Source organism: Natrix helvetica, assembly GCF_964273705.1.
Source record: "Natrix helvetica genome assembly, chromosome: 10".
NCBI lineage: Eukaryota > Metazoa > Chordata > Lepidosauria > Squamata > Natricidae > Natrix > Natrix helvetica.
The window spans coordinates 4461414-4482214 of record NC_138561.1 but is presented as its reverse complement, the minus strand read 5'-3'; the positions used below and the strand labels follow the sequence as shown (position 1 = coordinate 4482214).

The following is a 20801-nucleotide window of genomic DNA, read 5'->3' as shown; positions in this document are numbered from 1 at the left end:
ATCCAGGGCAAGCCAACTCTTGGTTTGGGCTACAGAGAGCCAGAGGTCCAATGACTGCCTGGGTACCTTCTCAAATCGTGCTTGGATGAGGTTGGCTTTGTCAACGAGACGATGCTTGAAATCGTTCAGGCAGTCTTCTTTCAGGCGCAAAGCGAGCCACTTGGTCATCTTCTCAACGCCTCCCACCTGAATCAGGAAAGGCGCCAGGTAGTCCAGCTCCTGCTCCACTTGGCGCTGGCGCTCCTCTTGCTGTAGGCGCTCCTGGGGAGAAAGGGGACAGACCGATATGCTTGATGGGGAGCTTCATGGCAGCCCCACTGGGTAGACCAGACCGTGAAATCAATTCCAGAGAAAGGCAAAAACTTATTTTATTGAGACTGGCTATAAATAACATTGAATCTTGCAAGACTGATTAGGGTACACCTTCTCTTCCTTCTTATAGAATCATCGATCATAGAATCATCCAGCTAGAAGGAACCTTGGAGGACTTCTAGTCCAGTGGTTCTCAACCTGTGGTCCACAGACCCCTGGGGGACCACGATGTCATCACAGGGGGTCCGCGAAGGTTTGAAGAAATGTCATGATTTAAATCATGAGGGTCTGTGGCCATGGTTGGTGGTCACAAAAGGTGTTCAAAGGAGCTCCATGGCAAAGAAAAGATTGAGAACCACTGTGCTAGTCCAACCTTCTGCCCAAGGCAAGAGACTTTATTCCAGGGGCGTCAAACACAAGGCGAGCAGATCCGTCCCGCAATGTGGTTGGACCAGTCCTGTAATGTGGTCAGATTTGGACTTCGATGTGATTGGATCCAGCCTGTGGGGCCATCCTGGAAAGTATAAAGGGCCAACCCACATCGCTTCGGCCTGGTTTACCCTCATTGCTTTGACCCAGTCTAACCAGTACAAAGAGGAAACATGCCAGCAGTTTGGGGTGTGGTGTTAAGCTGGCCACGCCCACCCAGTTGGCCACACCCACCAGTGGTGGGATTCAAAAGTTTTTACTACCGGTCCTGTGGTCATGGCTTGGTGGGCATGGCATGGCTTGGTGGGCATGGCGGGGGAAGGATACTGTAAAATCCCCATTTCTTCCCGATCAGCTGGGACTCGGGAGGCAGAGAATAGATGGGGGCGGGGCCAGCCACAGGTGGTATTTACTGAGTCTGCGAACTACTCAAAATTTCCGCTACTGGTTTTCCAGAACCGGTCAGAACCTGCTGAATACCCACCTCTGATATCCACCCAGCCCCTTGAGGTCAACTACAGCTCTGATGCAGCCCTCAATGAAATTGAGTTTGACACCTCTGCTTTATACCATCTTGGACAAAAATGGTTCAGTATTTTAGAGAAGTCTTTGTCTTGGCCCCTTCTTCTTGTTGTTGTTTAGACTTCAAAGAAAAGCCATGCTGGCTTAGGAATTCTGGGAGTTGAAGTCCACAAGTCATAAAAGGACCATTGTTCCCCACCCCTGCTCTACAGGAACCAAGTAGAACCAAAAACCACCACAGATTTCACTGGCCTCGTTCTGGCATCCCAGATGCACAAAACTGTCCAGGAGTTGAGCCTCTGCAGGGCACTTGGGAAAGAGAATATTTCTGAAATATTCAACGTTCAAAACTGGGAAGCACCCTGATATTTGTGGTAAGACGGCTAAATTTTGGCAGCCAATTTTTTTTCTTTTTATTGTTTTTTTTAAAAAAAACGTTTTACAACTTATTTTACAAATTTGTGTCTGCTTTTAACTTGCACAATTCAGGACATGCTGAGAATACTTGGAAATGGTGCTGCAAGAATTTGAGTTAGGTGCTGCCTAAAAGGGGCTAGGTGTAAAAATTAATTCTAATGGGTTAATGAGGGTAGAAGGTTTGTCTTCCAAAGAATTCTCCTTCCCATTTCCCTCTTAAAAACCATCAGAAAAAATTGGGAAATTCAGGTTTTTCACTCTGATTCCTCCTGCGATATCATTACAACTTTGTGCTACATCCAGAACTTTGGGAGGTATTTATTGTTCTTGGACACACAAATGTTGCCTGTCCTTATGACATGGTTCTCCTGACCTTCTCAAGAACCTCGGGATGACAATTGAGATGCCAAGAATTCCCATATTTCAACCCCTAATTCCCTCTATAGTTTTGATCATTTCCAAGGATAATAAATACTGTGTAGGTTCGATCCAAAAGAACCTCCAGCTTACTATGGTTTCACGATGTTCTTTACTCTTCTCATTCCTTTCTGTGTCATAAATGGAGACGCTCAGTTTGCTAGCAGTTTCTTCCTCTCCTCGAATCCTTAGAAGTTCCAGGACCTTTGGGGGAGATGGAGATATCAGAGATAGACAGGTTGACCATGGAAAGCACCCCAAAGATCATCTCATTCCACTTCTGCAGGTGCAGGAAAACCAGTTTGTCAGGCTGGCCCAGCTAGGGACTTAGGAAAGAGAGACCCTCGACTCCATGATTGAAGTGAAAGGTTAAGTGGTTACAGCAAAAGCAAAACTGGATCTGAATGTTCCCGCCCAAAGCCTATAGTTTTCCCTTCTTCCTCAGCTTCCTCCCTCTGAACAGTCTATCAATGTCCAATCCCGTTCCTTTCCGGTGTCCTGAGAATGGCTTAAAGGTTTAAAGGTTTGGCTCCTTTTAGCCATTAGGAGAATGGCTTAAAGGTTTGGCTCCTTTTAGTATTCCTTTCTCACGTCTCGTCCATGGTCAGCTGGTTTGTTCTAGTTTGACACCTCTGGTTCCTGTCTCCCTGTCATTTCCCCCCTTTGCTTCCCCATCGTCATCCGTCCCACTCAGTTCGTAAAAAACTGCTGTAAGTTGAAGATCACCTGTAAAACTCCCATGCATCTTGAGATTTTGATAAACTAGACCAGGGGTCAGCAAACTCTTCATAAAAAGGGTTTTTGTCGGGACAAGGAGTCTGCTTTGGGATTTGGGGAAGCCTCGATCAGAACATGATCGGAAGAAGTTTAGGATTGCAGATTCCTCCTTCGGAAAACAGGAACTAACATCAAGGGGTAATTAAGAGAGGAGCATGAAGCAAGACGAAACTACTTCTCTATTTATGCGTGCAAACATAGGGTAGCCAGGGAAAGTGGGCGAGGCAGCTGCATTCAACCAGAGAGACTCTGTACACCACCCACCAGCAATAATAAAATATTCTCCCCCACGGGTACCTCTATCTCAGATTCCCACACTAGATGGCGGGAGCGTTTCTCATCTTCGACTAGCTGCATCAGCATTTCATAGAGATGGAACAGTTTCTTTTCTTTCTCCACAGGCCCGGCCTGAGAACAAAACAGACCCGAAAGTAGATTTAGGAACCTTAAAGTAGATTGAGCAAAGTAGATTCAAAGCAGCTTCAGAAGCAGGTCAGCCATTTGCCGACAGGGAGAACAACCTACTCAGCGCTCCTGGGATCGCTGGACTGTTTTCGCTGGAGGGAGTAGTGAACTTCCTCCCATATTTGGGCATACTAAGGGTTGTAACACAAATACATACCTATTTCCCTGGCTCAGCTGATAAGGAGGAGAGCCTGTGGCTTAGTGGCTAAGACTCCTGCCTAATATGTAATACAGCTCAGGTTCAAATCCTAGTAAGGGTATGGCTAGCTGATGAGAGCTAAATAGCTTGAAATAGATCTATACTAGTCACCCTTCATTTATTTATCAGCACAAATACAACACAAATATAAAAAGGCAACATTAAAAATAAAAATATGATTTTCTGCCTGGATGGTTTTCTGTAATGAGCCGAAGGGCAGAAAGAGGGAGTAGTGAGCTTCCTCTCATATTTGGGCATACCAGGGGTTGTAACACAAATACATACCTTTTTCCCTGGCTCAGCTGATAAGGAGGAGAGCCTGGCTTAGTGGCTTAGATATGTTGGTGACACTTCCGTGATTTGGCCACATGGGAAAGAAAAACTGGACAACTTCCTCACACATCTCAACAGCCTACACCCCAAAATACAATTCACCATGGAAATAGAAGCAAACAACCAACTTCCCTTTCTGGATGTCCTAATCTACAAAAAACCCAATGGCTCCCTAGGACACACCATCTACCAGAAAAAAACACACACCAACTGCTACTTAAATGCACAATCTCATCACCACCCTGCACAGATCAACTCTGTAGCCAAGACCCTCATCTCCAGAACCAAACGCCTAGCCGACAAACACTACCTGAAAACTGAATTACACAAACTCACAAATGTATTAATCTCCAACGGATTCAAAAAAAAACAACAATCACCAACCTAATCCAAAAGGAGACTCTCCCAAAAAACCAAGACACAGAATAGGACAATGGCATCACCCTCCTCCCTTACATCAAAGGCACCACAGATAAAATCAGCAAAATTCTCCACAAGCATAAGGAAGGACAATAGCAATAGCACCTATATAAGGCTTCATGTGGGGAACAATAGTCAGTTGCCAAATGGATTTTGATCATGATGATACCTCCCGCCTACCAAACATCTGGAAACCAGCCCTAGTCAACAAACGAACCCCACCCACCACCCAGGCCATTACAATACAAAACAACAATGCACACACAGCCAGCACCAATCAGCACCAATCTACCAATCATGATAAAACTACACAACCAATCATTCCACCTACTGAAACAAAGCCAGCACTCCATCCCCTCCCACCAAGATTTACAGAAAGACGGCATCTCCGGTCACACTTTAAGCCAAAGACAACAGCCTGAAGATGGCGAGTGAGATCTCGCTGAAACGTTGCCAAGACAATCTCAATCTTACACGGGAAAAGACCCGAATACAACAAAACCCGCATATATATATGATCCCCACATTTATATTCCATTTGCTCATGAAATGTATCTTCTACCTTTTTCCCATCCATTCAATTAGGTCTAAAACTCACGGTCTGCAGGATTTTAGCCTGATGCCTTAAGATTACACCAAAGTGACCCTTGCATAGCAATAGCCCTTAGACTTATATATCGCTTCATGTGGGAAAGGATAGCAATAGCACATATATTGCTTCACAGTGCTTTATAGCCCTTTCTGAATGGTTTACAGAGTCGGCCTCTTGCCCCCAAGAATCTGGGTCCTCATTTTACCCACCTCGGAAGGATGGAAGGCTGAGTCAACCCAAGCCAGTCAGGATTGAACTCCTGGCAGTGGGCAGAGTTTGCCTGCAATACTGCATTCTAACCACTGCACAGGAAGGAAGGAAGGAAGGAAGGAAGGAAGGAAGGAAGGAAGGAAGGAAGGAAGGAAGGAAGGAAGGAAGGAAGGAAGGAAGGAAGGAAGGACAATAGCAATAGCACTTATATAAGGCTTAATGTGGGGAAGAATAGTCAGTTGCCAAATGGATTTTGATCATGTGACTATAACAAAATACCAGAGTTGGAAGGGACCTTGTAGGTCATCTATTCCAACCCCCTGCCCAAGCAGGAGACCCTACACCATTTCTGACAGATGGCAGTCCAGTCTTTTCTTGAAAGCTTCCAGTGAAGCTCCTACAACTTCTGAAGGCGACTTCTGTTCCATGGGTTGATTGATCTCACTGTCAGAAAATTCCTCCTTATTTCCAGGTTGAATCTCTCCTTGTTCACTTTCCATCCATTATTCCTTCTCTGGCCTTCAGGTGCTTTGGAAAATAGCTTGAGCCCCTTCCTCTCTGTGGCAGCCCCTCAAATATTGGAAGACTGCTCTCCTGTCTCCCCTGGTCCTTCTCTTCCCTAGACTGGCCATGTGCCCAGTTTCTGCAACCGTTCTTCAGCATGGAGATGCTGTAACGGTCGTAAGTGTGAAGAACAGTCATAAGTCACTTTTTTCAGGGCTGTTGTAACTTTGAAGGGTCAGTAAGTAAACTGTTGTAAGCCAAAGTCTACTCCAAGTACAAGGTACCACACTGTACAGGGGGAAACCCAGATTTTGCTTGTCCTTTCTATACTTCCTCAGCCATAGCAAAACGGAGTAGTTAAGCACTAGATACACAAAGGCCAACATCTGCTTTACTCTGTTTCCTGAAACAGGAAACATCTAGCTTGGTGGTATTGAAGGGAAGAAACGTTTTATGAATTGTAAATTGTGGTCTATCTATACTTATCTGCCCCAGAACCTCAAAGCAAGACTGATTAAATTCTGTCCACTGATTTGAATTCATTGTTTTACTATCCTATGGATTCCTCTCATTGTTTTATAATTCCCAGGGCAGAAGGCAGTCCCAAAGGTGCTTTTTGAAGAGGCAGTTGGACTTTCTGGTTATTCTTTGAAGACGTTTTGCTTGTCATCCAAGAAGCTTCTTCAGCTCTGACTGGATGGTGGGGAATAGAAGACTGTATCTACAATTGAGTCCTTTCAACAATTCCAAAAATGTTCCACACCCATTTGCACCACTGAGGTGACCCTGAGGACACAGAAAAACCTCCAGGTGGCCTCAATGACCCTCTCAAAGGATGCAAATGACCAGCTGTCTGCAAGGAGTATAAATCCTTCCATTCCCCACCATCCAGTCAGAGCTGAAGAAACTTCTTGGATGAGAAGTGAAACATCTTCAACAAGAAACAACAACAAAAAAGAAAATCCAGTTGCATCTTTAAAAAGCATCTTTGGGACAACCATGACCCATCCTGGATGACGTTAAGTGGGCTATGCTCAATATTGCAAACTTTTTTGCTAAGGTTGTTGAGTGAATCACTCCATTAAGCGAATCATGTGGTTTTTATGCAAGTCTGGCTTTCCCCGTTGACTTTGCTTTCCCATACGGGGAGGTCATGAATGGGGATCACATGAGCCTGGAATGCTGCAACAATCATAAACATATGCCAATTGCTAAGCACCTAAATTTTGACGGTAAGGGTGCTGCCGTGGTTATAAGTCGTTTTTTTCAGTGCCGTTGTAACTTTGGATGGTTGCTAAACAAATGGTTGTAAGTTGAGGATTACTTGTACACAGGTAGTCCTCGACGTACGACCACAATTGAGCCCCAAATTTCTGTTGCTAACTGAGACATTGGTTCACTGAATTTTGCCCCATTTTATGAATTTTCTTGTCACGGTTGCTAAGTGAATCACTGCAGTTGTTAAGTTAGAAACATGGTTGTTAAATGAATCTGCCTTTCCCACGGACTTGGCTGGTCAGAAGGTTGCAAAAGGGGATGGCCCTGAGACACTGCAACCATCATAAATATGGGACAGTTGCTAAGCATCCGAATTTTCAGTGTCCATAGGGATACTATAACGGTCATAAGTGTGGGAAAGTGGTCACTTTTTCAGTTGTAACTTTGAACGGTCACTAAACAAACTGTTGTAAGTCGGGGACTACTTGTAATTTGAGTCTCCAACAGTGGAGTGAGGGAGCTCTTAACTAAGCCAACAAGAATCCCACCAACCCGCATTATTTCCTAAAGAAAATTCAGCTCCCTGGTTCTAAGTGACAGATATTCAACCAGAACTTCTAGAGATAGTCCTCAACTTACAACAGTTCATTTAGTGACCGTTCAAAGTTACAATATCACTGAAAAAAGGGACCTGTGACCATTTCCCACACTCATGACCATTGCAGCATTGCCCACGGTCATGGGATCGAAATTCAGACCCTTGGCAACTGATTCACATTTATGATGGAGTCATGTGATTCCCCCCCCTTTTCTGGACTTTCTGACAAGCAAAGTCAAGGGGGAAGTCCGATTCACTTAACAACCATGCTATTAACATAATAGCTGCAGGGATTCACTTAACAACGGTAGCAAGAAAAGCCGTATAACGGGGCAAGCCCATTGAGCAAATGTCTCGCTTAACAACATAAATTGTGGGCTCAATCGTGGTCGTAGGTCGAGGACTGTGTGCATTTACGTCTTGCAACCATTCCTTTAAATCCCACCCATGATGCAAAGCTTGCATCCAGCATGACCTGGGCATACCATATGCTTCGTTCACCTGGTAACTGATGCACATATCCCGACTCATGATAACCTTGTTTCCCTTGCTGTCCACATCTATGTGCTTGTTGAACTCCCTCTTGGAAGGGGTGATGTAATTCTCCTTGCAGTGGTAGGTCAGCAGGATCTTATCCTCCGAGATCAAAAAAATGCGTTCGGCCACGTCTTCGTCAGCTGATTTATTTGGGTTCCTGTGGAACCTCTCGGTGATTTTCTAGAAAGTATGCAAACGTAAGAGAATAAGGTAGTATCAAGCCACCAATCGTTACAACGAGTTGGTTGGGATGGTTTGTCGAGAGTTAGATAGCTGTGCTGGTTATTTGGGCACATCACTAATAATTCAACTTTATGGTCAGTGTATGAGTCTTCCTGAAAATAGGAGAGAGCAATAGCACTTAGACTTATATACTGCTTCATGGTGCTTTTACGGCCCTCTCTAAGTCGTTTACAGAGTCAGCCCATTGTTCCCCCAACAATCTGGGTCCTCGTTTTACCCACCTCGGAAGGACGGAAGGCAGAGTCAACCTTGAGCCTGGTGAGATTCAAACTGCTAAATTGCAGGGTGATCTTTGTTTTGTCAGTGACTAATTTCTGTGCAATCATAAAGTCTATTGGGCTGGAAGGGACCTTGGAGGTCTTCTAATCTAGTCCAACCGCCACATTAACAACCATGGAATTATTGTAACAATTGCAGGGATACCCTTGAGAACCGGGGCAGGAAAGGTGATAAAACTGTCTTGCTGCTCATCCACAGAAATTTTGGGCTCAGTTGTGGTCTACCTGTAGTGGGATGTGGAGAGCAGATCAAAAACGCCAAAGGGCAGCAAGGCCAGTGTGTTTACGCAAGAAGATGGAGAGGAGAAGCAAGAGGGAAAAACCTACATGAGGATGGGGGAAAGGAAGAGATCAGATATCTACTGAGAGAGCAAGTAGGCTCGGTGAGTTGGATGAGAGAGGACAACTTAGTCAAGGTTTGGGTGGATCTTCAACAGAAGCAGGTAAGATGCCATTGTTCAGAGGAACCATCCCTACTGTAGATTAAATCTGCTTAGAAGAAACTTGCATAGCCACAGCAATCCACTTAGATGGAACTGGAAATCTATGACAACAATCGTCATCATCATTTAATGACCCCATAATCCCTTGCTGGGTGGAGTCTGGGCAATTGAATGGAGCTAGCAGAGCATTTAATGGCTGGATGCCCTTCCTGTCACCAAGGCGGAGTTTTCTTCCGCAGATAAATTCGCATTGTGCCCAGAGAGAGAAATTACCTGCCTCTACCTAGGACCATGATGGCGAATCTATGGCACCTGTGCCCCAAGGTGGCAGATGGAGCCATCATGCCCGGCATGCGCGGCCTTGCCTGTCTTCCGGGTTCCTGGAATGCAGGCGCGCGTGATGATCAACTGTCCTTCAAGTGCGCAGCAGTTGGCCGAAAACTGGTGTGTACATGTGTGCTGGCCAGCTGGTTGACAAGTGCGCAGAACCAGAAAGCTTGGCTTTTCCGGAGTGCAATCCCTTTGCGCACGTGGCAGTGCCAAAAACCATCCTGCGCATGTGTGCCAGCCAGTTGATCATCAGGCGCACATACGGGCTCGAATTCGGAAGTTCAACTTTTCCAGAGCGCGGCCCCGACAAGCGTGCGCACACCCTTGTGCCATTTCCACACTGCCATCCCTGACCTAGGATCAAACTCATGACCTCCTGTTGACGAAGCGAGAGCTCCACCTCAAGGCCACCACAGCACTCTGCTAAATCTATGACAACCATACCCCTCCTCAAAAGACCCCCTTCTCAAATTTTTCCTACTGGTTGCTTCCTACCTTCTAAGTCTTGTCTCTGAAGGACTATGGGGCATCAACCGAATACCGCCAACGAGCTGTTCTTACCAAAACTGGCCGGGCATTGCTTTCTGTGATAGCCATCTTCTTGGTCGGCTTCTTGATTCTTTTGCCAAACTCAGTGTGACGGTAGCTGAGGAAATCTAAGCGGCCTACAAAATATTCTGCCATCTCTTGGGAAGTCTCTGTCCGTTTCTGAAGGCCGTCCACGCGCGTCTCGTTGTAGAACTCCATCGTGCGCTCGGTCTCGGGTTCCATGGTCTTGTACATATGAGCTGGGGAAGCGAAGAGAAATTTGATGGAATCTCCAGTTAGAGAGTGTGCAAAAGAGCTGATGAGATGGATCTCCATCCTTTTTCCTTCCTTCCTTCTGCTCTAATCTAGCAACGCCCAAATAATACCGTAGAACATCTAGATAGAGAATGGTTCATGCCAAGATGCAGTGCCTGTGACAACTGATATTTTACAAGTGGTTTCCTGGTGCCGAAGCACCTTGAGATCCCATCACCTTTTGGGGGAAAGTTTATGATGGCCATGTGGGACGGTTCACTTTAATGTCTAATGGAAGATAGCCATGGGAACGTATGTTTATTCGGCTCTCAGGGCAGCTGGTAAAGGGAACATTTTCACACTTGTGTATTGGCTAAAATCTGCACTCTGACTAATGGGAGGGGTCTCTACAGCTTTAATTCCACTTGTGTTGCCTAAGGGGATTCAGATGTTGCTTTGAATTCAATGGCTGCCATTCTACTTAATAAAAGGTTCCTTTTGAAATACTCCGTTTCAAGCGTCTTCACTTTCTTAAGCTAGGACTGGTAATCCTTACAGACTGGCACATTGTACATTGTTCAGGTTCTTGTGCTCTCTACACGGGGCTCCCCTTGAGATGCACCCGAAGGCTGCAGTTGGTTCAGAATGCGGCCACGCGGGCAATTGTGGGAGTTACTAGGTACTCCCACGTAACACCTCTCCTGTGCGGGCTGCACTGGCTACCTGTGGCTTTTCGGGTGCGTTTCAAGGTGTTGACTATCATCTTTAAAGCGCTCCATGGCTCAGGACCTAGGTATTTGCGGGATTGCATCCTGCCCCATACATCCCTTCGGCCGATTCGCTCTCACAGGGAGGGACTCCTCCTGGTGCCGTCCACTAGGCAGTGCCAGCGGGCGACGCCCAGGAGCAGGGCCTTCTCTGTGATGGGCCCGACCCTCTGGAACGACCTCCCCCCCGATATCAGAATAACCACCGATCTCTGCTCCTTCCGTAAGAAGCTTAAGACCCACCTGTTCAATTTAGCCGGCCTGGCCTAATCCCAGCTTAGTCCCTCAAGTCTGTATTTTAAATTTTTAGGGGTGGGTTTTTAGGTTGTTTTTAATTTTTATCACATTGTACAGCCTATTGTTTAATTCGATTTTATGGGAATTTAAGGGTATTTATTTTGTATACGGTTTTTTATTGAGATGTCTGTACACCGCCCGAGTCCCTTCGGGGAGAGGGGGCGGTCTATAAATCTAATAAAACTTAAAACTTAAACTTGTAAATAGGGTGTATGAAATACGTTATAACTTGCCTTAGTAGATCAGGTTCTTGTGAATAGAGTATGAAATACATTCATATTATTTTTTGAACTCCATCCTGGCTCCTAATTTCTTGTGTCTGATAGTTTGCCACCCTAGTAATTTATAAAGTAATAAATATGGGATATAGAGAATCAAATAAATAAATGGGAAGAAAGGAATGCCCAAGCTATTTCCTTCCTTGCCAAGAATCAAGGCCCTTCGTTGTACCTTTCAGGCCCAGGGCGTGTCCAGGTACGAATTGCTCTGCTATGATATTGGTTTGCTTATTCAATTCTCGTATGTCCAACTTGTCTTCACGGTTCTTAAACCACTCTTTCACTTCAAGCACCTTGGTATCTGATGGTGGAAAGAGAAGAATAGACTGGGGGAAAACAGGCTTAATAGCAATAAGTGTGAGAGGGATCTTGGAGTCTTAGTTGAAAACCAGTTAAATAGGAGCCAGCAGTGGGCAACGGCAGCCAAAAAAGCCAATGTGATCCTAAGCTGCATTAACGGAGGGATACAATCAAGATCAAGAGATACTAATACCACTCTTTAAAACCTTAGTAAGACCACACCTAGAGTACTGCATCCAGTTTTGGTCACCACACTATAAAAAGGAGGTTGTGACTCTAGAAAAAGTGCAGAGAAGAGCAACCAAGAGGATTAGGGGACTGGAAGCTAAAACATACAATGAACGGTTGCAGGAACTGGGCATGGCTAGTCTGGTGAAGAGAAGGACCAGGGGAGACATGATATCATCCTTCCAATATTTGAGGGGCTGCCACAGAGAGGAGGGGTCAACCTATTTTCCAAAGCACCCGAAGGCCAGACAAGGAATAATGGATGGAAACTGATCAGGGAGAGATTCAACCTGGACATAAGGAGGAACTTTCTGATAGTGAGAACAATCAACCAATGGAACAGAAGTTGCCTTCGGAAGTTGTGGGAGCTTCATCACTGGAGGCTTTCAAGAAGAGACTGGAGTGCCCTCTCTCAGAAATGGTGTATGGTCTCCTGATTGGGCTAGATGACCTACAAGGTCCCTTCAACACTGTTAATCTGTGGTGGGCACAAGAGGGGTGAGGCCCTCCAGAAATGAAAGAAAGAATTCCTCTTGAGTGACATTATTGGTTGGTTGGTATTGTTTATTTTGGTGTGGATGCTTTGCTTCTTATGCTTCCAGAACCATATATAAGCCTGGTGGTCATCAAGATCAGCAGAAGTGCAATTAAACAACAGCCATGCTGGGCTCCTAAGCCCAGCATACATATTGGTGGCTGCATGTCTTTGACAGAAGAAAAGCTATCAGTTGCTGGAACAATTAACAATTACAAGAATTAATTATAGACTAAAAACTTATGAATTAACATGTAAATGACTTTGTATTTCTCTGCTCTCAAAGTTTAAGGAATAGTGGACATATATACCATTCTGATTCTATGTATGCCAGGGATCTTGGCAACTTTAATACCTGTGGACTTCAAGTCCCAGAATTGACTGGGGAATTCTGGGAGTTGAAGTCCACAAGACTTAAAGTCTTATAAGGTCATCTCAAGTTCAAAGGGCCAAGAATTTCATTCCTGGTAGGAACTAAACCCCATCTTCCTTCCTTCCTTCCTTCCTTCCTTCCTTCCTTCCTTCCTTCCTTCCTTCCTTCCTTCCTTCCTTCCTTCCTTCCTTCCTTCCTTCCTTTCTTTCTCTCCCTCCCTCTCTCCCTCCCTCTCTTTCTCTCTCTCTCTTTTTCTTTCTTTCTTTCTTTCCCTGTTTCTTTCTTTCTCTTTCTCTCTCTCCCCCTTCCTTCCTTTCCACTTCATTTCTTTGCACTTTCTATTCTTTTCCTTTCTTTTCCTTTTCTCGTTTTCTTCTAAATTGTATTATCCTTTATTATTTTTAAAACTCTTAATAAAAAGTATTATAAGGCAAACAGAGAATTATCCCCAAACACTACATCAAACCGAATGTGACTCTTCTCCCAAAGGGTCTTTAACCTACTTACAATCTGGATCTTCAAACAGTGTCAGTCGGGTGACTAGGCCGTTGGCATTAAGATATGGGGCCCATTTCTCCAACTTGGCATTCTTATATTGAATCAGTTTCTTGCCTTGAGGACAGCGAGTCTCAAATTCTAGAGATAAAAACAGAGAAGACGTTGACATCCATACATGGTGAGAATGAGAAGCTGAGGTTCTCCAAATATCGATGGAATATAATTTCTTTCTTTCCTGACTATCGACAGTGCTGGTCTGATGGTTAAGTGCCAACTGAGCAGCACTTTGGATGCCTGATTGACTCCAAACGTGTGACAGACTGTTTGGTTGAGTATCTACTTACCAGGTTGTTTGCATGCATGGTGACAACCATGAAGCGCACCTGGCTAGGGCCGTCTTTGAGGCTTCAGGATTGCCGCCAGGTGGGAAGGGGAGGGAAATAGTTAGCTGGAGTTTTGCAGTTTTCCTGTGGGAACCAAGGTCATTCCAACAGGTGGCTGGGAGAGGAGGAGCAAAGTAAACAAGCAACCGGTCAGCACCTCGATTGGACCATGTGACTGATGACTTGGGGAAGGGGGAAACTTTCTCTCTTAATTAAGTGAAAACCATGGAAGTTTTCACCAGTTGTGCCAATATGATGTATCCAATAAAATTGTCCTTGGAGGAATCTACCTGCCTCGGAGTTCTGCTCTTGGAATGTTGACACATGGACTTCATATTTTGTTGGCCTGAGAAGCCATATTGAACTTTTCTACCTTACTATAACTATGCTTAGCTCTTCCATAATCCAACCTCTCCTTTGGATCCCAAATATTGAACCTATCCCAACTCTAACCCTAGTCCTGATCCTTCCCTTCATAAAACCATGAGTGCTAAAGATCGCCTTCCCCTGGAATCTAGCAGGTGAGCTCAACATGGTGACTTTCTTCTAAGCTTCACCCCAGATTTCTTTTCTAAGGTCTCTTAAGTTGCAGAGAAGCTACCTCAGAGAGGAGGAGGAGGAGGAGGAGGAGGAGGAGGAGGAGAGGAGGAGAAGGAGGAAGAGAGGAAGAAGAGGGAGGAGGGGGAGGGGGAGGAGGAGAAGGAGGAGGAGAAGGAAAAGATCCTTAGTTATGCGCTCCCTGCAATTATAGGCAGTTTGTTACAAACTGATGCCTTCTAAGATGGTTAGATCATATTGCTATCAGTTCCTGGCCAAGCTTGTCTACTGAAGACAGGTCAAGATGGCAGAAAAAAACCCCAAGAATACCTTTGGGAGATATGTGGATCTGTTCCACCCACGATGCAGGCATGTCAAAACTCTTTGATTCTTCTTCCTTCATCTACCAGGAAGAAAGAAACAAAGCTGTGAGAACGTACATCTACTAAAGCCCAGGTTATCTAACTCCCGCTCTGCATTTGGCAGCCTAAATTATCTTTCTGAGCAGAAATTCTTGCTTTATTTTCAGAAACTTTCTACTAATATTGGTAGGCTACCTTTATGGCAATAAGGCATGACAGAAGAAAGAGAGATGACCCATGCCTTTTGCCCTTGACTTTTGACATTGATGAAGCTATTGGTGCAAGATTCAATCAATCAATCAATCAATCAATCAATCAATCAATCAATCAATCAGAATAGAGATGGAAGAGACCTTTGAGGTCTTCTAGTCCAACCAGTGGTAGGCTGCTATTTTACAACCAGTTTGCTCCTGTGCACGCGTGGGCAGAGCCTTCCACCGCCACTACTACTGGTTCGCCAGATCCGGGCCAAACTGGGAGCAACCCACTTTGAGTCCAACCCCCTGTTTAAGCAGGAGACTCTACCATTTCAGATAGTGGGATCAGTGGAACAAAGGTTGCTTCCAGAAATTGTGGGTGCTTCATACTACCATATGTGGTGGTCGTGCCAAAGAGCCAAAATATACTAGCAGAATATCCAAAAGTGGTTGGTAGAGGTAACAGAAGAGGAAATAGAATTCACACCGGAACTATTTCTCTTGGGAATTATAAACAGGAAATACAACAAGGGGGTTATCTTTTTAACAATACATATTATCACGGCAGCAAGAATGGTCTTTGCCCAGAATTGGAAAAGCAGGGAAAGTCCCCATGAAGGGGAAATCATTAGGAAAATCTTGATCTGCGCTGAAATGGATAAATTGACGTGGAAGAATAAAGATGAATCAGAATATTATAAGATCTGGGATAAATGTTATCGATGGTTTTGGAATATAAAAGGAAAAACCCAAAATAGGCATGAGCCAAGATTCATAGAATGGAGACTAGAATTATGTAGGAAATGATAAATGTGAGAATGTACGAGATAAATACAAACCAACATGGCTGGAACTAGGTTACTTTTTTTCCTTTTTGTAAATATGATAGGGATCAAATGTAAAAATAAAATAAAAAACAGGGTGGCTGCAATGTATAACTGAATATCTTAGCATGGATGGCATAGATTCTGCCAGGAGGATTTACACTGTGTTCTAATGTTTTAATTTATGTTTAATGAAAAACTTTTTGATTAAAAAACAGAAATTGTGGGTGTTTCATCACTGGAGGTTTTTTTTAAAAAAATAAAGGTTTATTAATTTTCTACTATTACATTTAATTAGTGCTTAATAAACTTCAGGCTGTCTGGGTTGTTTGGTTTGCTTAAGAATACAAATTATATTCCTAATCTTTACCCTCCCCCCCCCCGCCCACCCAGCCATCGATAAAATAAATTCCATGTTTGGTTAGTATTCTGTATCTTCTTTCTGTTCAATCTTCTAAGTCTGTCCATTTCTGCACAGTCCAGGATATGACTGGACGTTTTAAAGAAGCGACTGGACAGCCGCTTGTCTCAAATGTGGTCTTCTGCTTGAGCAGAGGGGGTGGACTAGAAGACCTCCAAGGTCCCTTCCAGCTCTGTTCTGGATAGGTGGATTGCACTAACTCAGCAGCCAAACCATTAGTATCGGGAGTCACGTTTGGTCGTCCCAGACCTTACCAAATCTTCTACTTCATCTTCACCCAGATCTTCCTCCTCCTCCAATTCTGGCAGGGACAAGAAAGGTTTGTCGCTGCTGGGGAGCATGAATTCCCATCGCACAGGGTCCCCGAGATCAAACTGGAGATCCTAGACGGAAAACAGTTTCCAGTGAATTCTCTACAAGAAATAGTTCGGTCCAGACCAACATCACCTGAGCAGCTCGCCCCTTAAGGTCGTTAAAAGGCAGGATTTCTGCCCTCGTCCAAAAAGTTATTGACGTTAAATTGGGGTCTGCAGGGGTCAGCTCCCAACTCCCCTGGGCTCTGTCCTTTTCAACAGAACACCTGGAGTAGCTTTTCAGTAGAATGGGAACAAGAAGTTGAAAAGTAGTAACTTTGCTCATGTCTTAATTACAAAAGTTCTATCCTATAATAAAGTAGAATAAGAGTAGAATAGAATAGAGTAAAGAATAGAATAGAATAGAATAGAATAGAATAGAATAGAATAGAATAGAATAGAATAGAATAGAATAGAATAGAATAGAATAACAGAGTTGGAAGGGATCTTGGAGGTCTTCTAGTCCAAACCCCTGCCTAGGCAGGAAACCCTATACCGTTTCAGACAAATGGCTATCCGACATCTTCTTAAAGACTTCCAGTGTTGGGGCTTTCACAACTTCTGGAGGCAACTTCTGTTCCACTGATTAATTGTTCTAACTGTCAGGAAATTTCTCCTCAGTTCTAAGTTCCTTCTCTCCTTGATTAGTTTCCACCCATTGCTTCTTTGTTCTACCCTCAAGTGCCTTGGAGGTTTGACTCCCTCTTCTTTGGGGCAGCCTCTGAGATATTGGAAGACTGCTATCATGTCTCCCCTATGTGATAGACTTGATCTAATCATGCCTTTATTGTCAATGCACAATATATGTACCATGAAACGTGGATGAGCCTCCCCTTGGTGCAGCCCACCCACACCTATCTAAACAATTTAGCAGAAATATCTAGAGGGGGGTGGGAGGCTTCTTTGAAACCTGAGCTTGTGAGCTCCAGTGATGAAACACCCATGAAGTTGTGGATGCTTCATCACTTGAGGTTTTTAAGAAGAGGCTGGATAGTCACTTGAAATGGTCTAGGGTCTCCAGCTTGAGCAGGGGGTTGGACTAGAAGACCTCCAAAGTCCCTTCCATTATTCTGTCATTCTGTCATTCAGCTTGAAACCACAAGGTTCTGCAGCAATCAACCAATCAGAATAGAGATGGAAGGGGCCTTGGAGGTCTTCTAGCCCAACCCTTGGTCAAGCAGGAGAATCTATACTATTTCAGACAAGTGACTGTCCAGTCTCTTCTTAAAAACCTCCAGGGATGAAGCACCTACAACGTCTGAAGGCAAGCTGTTGCTCTGGTTAACTCTCCTCACTCTTAGGAAGTTTCTCCTGCTATCATGTCTCTCCTAAGTCCTTCTTTTCACTAGACTAAAGGTAAAGGTAAAGGTTCCCCTCGCACATATGCATTCATTCCAGACTCTAGGGGGCAGTGCGCATTTCCGTTTCAAAGCCGAAGAGCCAGTGCTGTCCAAAGACGTCTCCATGGTCATGTGGCCGGCATGACTAAATGCTGAAGGCGCACAGATCGCTGTTACCTTCCCGCCAAAAGTAGTTCCTATTTTTTTCCTTGCATTTTTACATGCTTTCGAACTGCTAGGTTGGCAGAAGCTGGGAAAAATAATGGGAGCTCACTCCGTTATGCGGCGATAGTGATTCGAACCACCGAACTGCCGACCTTTCTGATCGACAAGCTCAGCATCTTAGCCACTGAGCCACCATGTTCCTTCCTTCACTAGACTTAGACATACCCAATTCCTGTAAGCATTTTTCGTATGTTTTAGCCACCGGTCCCTAAATATCTTGGCTGCTCTTCTCTGCACTCTTTCCAGCGTCTCAACATCTTTTTAATATTGTGGTGACCAAACCTAGATGCAATATTGTAAATGTGGAGGTTTGAGATTTATGGGGAAGAAATGACAAATTGAAGATAGCTCCATGAAAAAAAAGCAAAGCCAACTATGGTAGAATGAGAAGCTGGTGAGTAGATGAGCTCTTTGGGACTTGCTCTCCAGACAAAGAGAGGACTTGAGATGGCACACAAGTACTCCAGACAGTTGTTCTTCATGAAGAGACTGTAACCCAATGGTCTCTGGAGGGTGGAGGGGTCATTGGTTTTCTCCAAGTTCAGTGAGCATCAAGGACCCCTGAGCCACATTTATTCTCCTTTATCGATTTCTTGGGGGGGGGGGGGTGTTAATGCTTTGGGAGATGAGTGAAAATGCAGCTTGTTCAAAACATGGTTGGTGGTGTTGAAAGGAAATTACATCTGCTTACTCCCTTTTCCATTTACTTTGGGAATTACCTTATTAAGTGCTTTGCAGCTATCAGGAACCACTGGATCAAAAGATATTACAGCACTGGATGAATTCCCTTCAATCCTTAGCCAAAGAAAGTTTTAACTACAAATTTAAGAACTTAATAAAAGAATTCTGCAATAAATGGCACAAAGGTGATTAAAAGTTTGATTTTAGAAAATTACAAACGGACTAAGGATCCAGATAAATATGGAATACGATTTTGGAATTATTTATAAAGAATTTTTCCTTGCAAGTTGCTCTCCTTCAGAATTTTGTAAAAAAAAGAATAGCAGAATAAGATTTTAAAAATTGGGCGCTAGCGGGAACTAAAGATTATAATTTCAAAAGACTATTCAAACTCAAATTACAATTACAGAATGAAGCAAAATATTTTAACATTGGACATATTAAATGGCATTGTTGAAAAATGGACCCAGGGGTTAATTTTAATAGTGTCTGTTTTGGTAGATGCACTATGTTTAAAAAATATTATGGAAGAGGAACAAGTTTTATCTGACAAGTTCAAGACCGACTTGAAAATAGATTTAGAAATGACACGCTACATACACTGACATAGAAAAAGATTTACTGTAAAATAGACATACAAAAGAAACTGTCTGCTATCTCAATAATTGATATGCAAATAAGAAGTCAAGAGAGTGACCTGGATAAAGTATATTGTTATCCTTGATAATTCTTCATGGACTTCAGCTGACACCAGGAATGAAATGATTGTATTTTATGGATTTGTTTATAGATAAGAGATGAGATATGGGAAGGACAGATCATATGTTTGTATTTTAAGAAAATGTGACAAATTACAAAAATTATTTATGCTTGTTGGGATGAAAGGGAAGTTACTATTTCTTTTCTTTATTATATTCTTTACTTTACTTAATCCTCCAGGGAAAGATCGAAGGCCAATGAGGTCCAGGTAGAAGAAGAACATCGTGGCTTCAAAATCTAAGAGACTGTTTTGGACAAAACTCAACAGCACATTTTCATGCGGCTGTTGATAAAAATAGATTGCCAACATGATCGCCAATGTCCGATGATGGATATGGCACAAGAAGAAATATATTCTTATTTTTCCTTTCTCTTCTCTTTCTCTATTTTCTTTCTGTTCTCCACTTTCTACCTTTTAATTTTTCAGTTTGCATTAGTTTTTATTGCTGCAACTGTCATTTTCAATAATATCACTATATTAATGCCATCAAATTATGCAATTGTTAATCTAATTATTACATTAATAATAAAATGATTAATTAATTGTTAACGGGCAGGACAAGAAATAACGTGTAGAAGCTCATCAAGAAGAGAGCCTTCCTGGAACTAAGGAGGAATTTCCTGACAGTGAAAACAATTAATCAGTTGAACAGAAGTTGCCTCCAGAAGTTGTAGCTCTTCCATCAATGGAGGGCTTCCAGAAAAACTGGACAACCATTTGTCCAGAATGGTCTTGTGAGAAGAATTTATAAACATTATAAACTGTGTTAGAAATATTGTATCAGGAATCTTACGTTAACTGACTCAGGTCTCTACAAAGTTGCTCATTTGCAGCCTCCAAAATCCTTTAAAATTACACAAACATTAGAATTAATTAAACACTTATTTTAAATTGCAAATACACAGAAGCAAACGCACAATTAACACAATGTAAATGCAATTATGTAGGGTGGCTCAGTGGCTGCTGAGCTTGTCGATCAGAAAGGTTGGCAGTTCAGCGGTTCGAATCCCTAGTGCCGTGTAAAGGAGTGAGCTCCCGTTACTTGTCCCAGCTTCTGCCAACCTAGCAGTTCGAAAGCACGTAAAAAAATACAAGTAGAAAAATAGGGACCACCTTTGGAGGGAAGGTAACAGTGTTCCATGCGCCTTTGGCATTTAGTCATGCCGGCCACATGACTACGGAGACGTCTTCGGACAGCGCTGGTTCTTTGGCTTTGAAACGGAGATGAGCACTGCCCCCTAGAGTCGGGAACGACTAGGACGCATGTGCGAGGGGAACCTTTACCTTTAGCTAAACGTAATTATAATGCTCACAGTTCAAACAAAGAGACCCGACCCACATCACTTGATTTAATCAACCCCCTTCTCTGGGGGCCTGCATGTACCCAGGACCCCCCTCAAGTTTCATCCTAGAAT

The 20801-nt window shown here is 43.6% G+C and overlaps 1 protein-coding gene across 5 annotated transcripts in view; it reads right to left on the bottom strand.

Annotated features, from left to right (window-relative positions):
- Positions 1-20801, bottom strand: part of DRC7 (dynein regulatory complex subunit 7) — a 50740-nt gene that overhangs the window by 3079 nt on the left and 26860 nt on the right. Inside the window, exons 9-17 of one of the 5 annotated variants that reach the window (XM_081963017.1) lie at positions 16282-16410; positions 14554-14626; positions 13313-13441; positions 11542-11670; positions 9806-10032; positions 7915-8130; positions 3172-3282; positions 2191-2301; positions 67-261 (exon numbers count right to left, since the gene is read on the bottom strand). In XM_081963017.1, coding sequence (XP_081819143.1) covers positions 67-261; positions 2191-2301; positions 3172-3282; positions 7915-8130; positions 9806-10032; positions 11542-11670; positions 13313-13441; positions 14554-14626; positions 16282-16410 — 1320 coding nt within the window. Of the gene's footprint in view, positions 1-66; positions 262-2190; positions 2302-2686; positions 3000-3171; positions 3283-7914; positions 8131-9805; positions 10033-11541; positions 11671-13312; positions 13442-14553; positions 14627-16281; positions 16411-20801 lie in introns of those variants that run through there. The other 4 variants (XM_081963019.1, XM_081963018.1, XM_081963020.1 and 1 more) reach the window with 4 other exon arrangements.